The sequence below is a fragment of the Eurypyga helias genome, unplaced genomic scaffold (genome assembly GCF_000690775.1).
Source record: "Eurypyga helias isolate BGI_N326 unplaced genomic scaffold, ASM69077v1 scaffold44746, whole genome shotgun sequence".
Classification (NCBI taxonomy): Eukaryota; Metazoa; Chordata; class Aves; order Eurypygiformes; family Eurypygidae; genus Eurypyga; species Eurypyga helias.
The window spans coordinates 1-509 of NW_010258102.1; the positions used below are offsets into that span (position 1 = coordinate 1).

The 509-nt window shown below is 66.4% G+C and overlaps 1 protein-coding gene across 1 annotated transcript in view; it reads left to right on the forward strand.

The window, feature by feature from the left end:
* Positions 1 to 138: 138 nt before the first annotated feature.
* LOC104511571 (sulfotransferase family cytosolic 1B member 1-like) overlaps positions 139 to 509 on the forward strand; it is a gene marked incomplete at both ends in the record, with an annotated part of 628 nt that continues 257 nt past the window's right edge. Inside the window, 3 exon segments of the mRNA XM_010154241.1 lie at positions 139 to 242; positions 245 to 278; positions 380 to 477. Of these exon segments, the coding sequence (XP_010152543.1) occupies positions 139 to 242; positions 245 to 278; positions 380 to 477 (236 nt within the window).

Genomic DNA, 509 nt, shown 5'->3' on the forward strand with positions numbered 1-509 from the left:
CCCCGAGACATTCGGGGCTGTCGGGACAGAGACGTGTGGGATTTTCCTTCACCCCCACAGCACCCGGTTGGGGTCCCAGTGGTTTGTCGGTGCTGAGCCCCCCCCAGCGCCACCCCCCTGTTGGGTTGCTTTCCCCAGGCACCACCTGGGTCAGCGAGATCGTGGACATGACTCTGCAAGGGGGTGACCCCGAGAAGTGCAAGCGGGACGTCATCACCAAGAGGGTGCCCATGCTGGAATTCACCGCCCCTGGGGAGCCCCTGGGGAGATGCCGGCAGGTAGCGGGGTCTGGGGGCTTGGCCGCAGGCACCCCACGGGGGGCTGAGCCCGGGGAAGCTGTGCTGACGGCCCGTTGGGGACGTGCTTTGGGGTCTCCCAGGGACGGACCTGCTGGCCACCATGCCCTCGCCCCGCGTGGTGAAGACCCACCTGCCCGCACACATCCTGCCCAAATCCTTCTGGGAAAACCGCTGCAAGGTACAAAAAACCGCTGCAAACCCCGTTCCCCC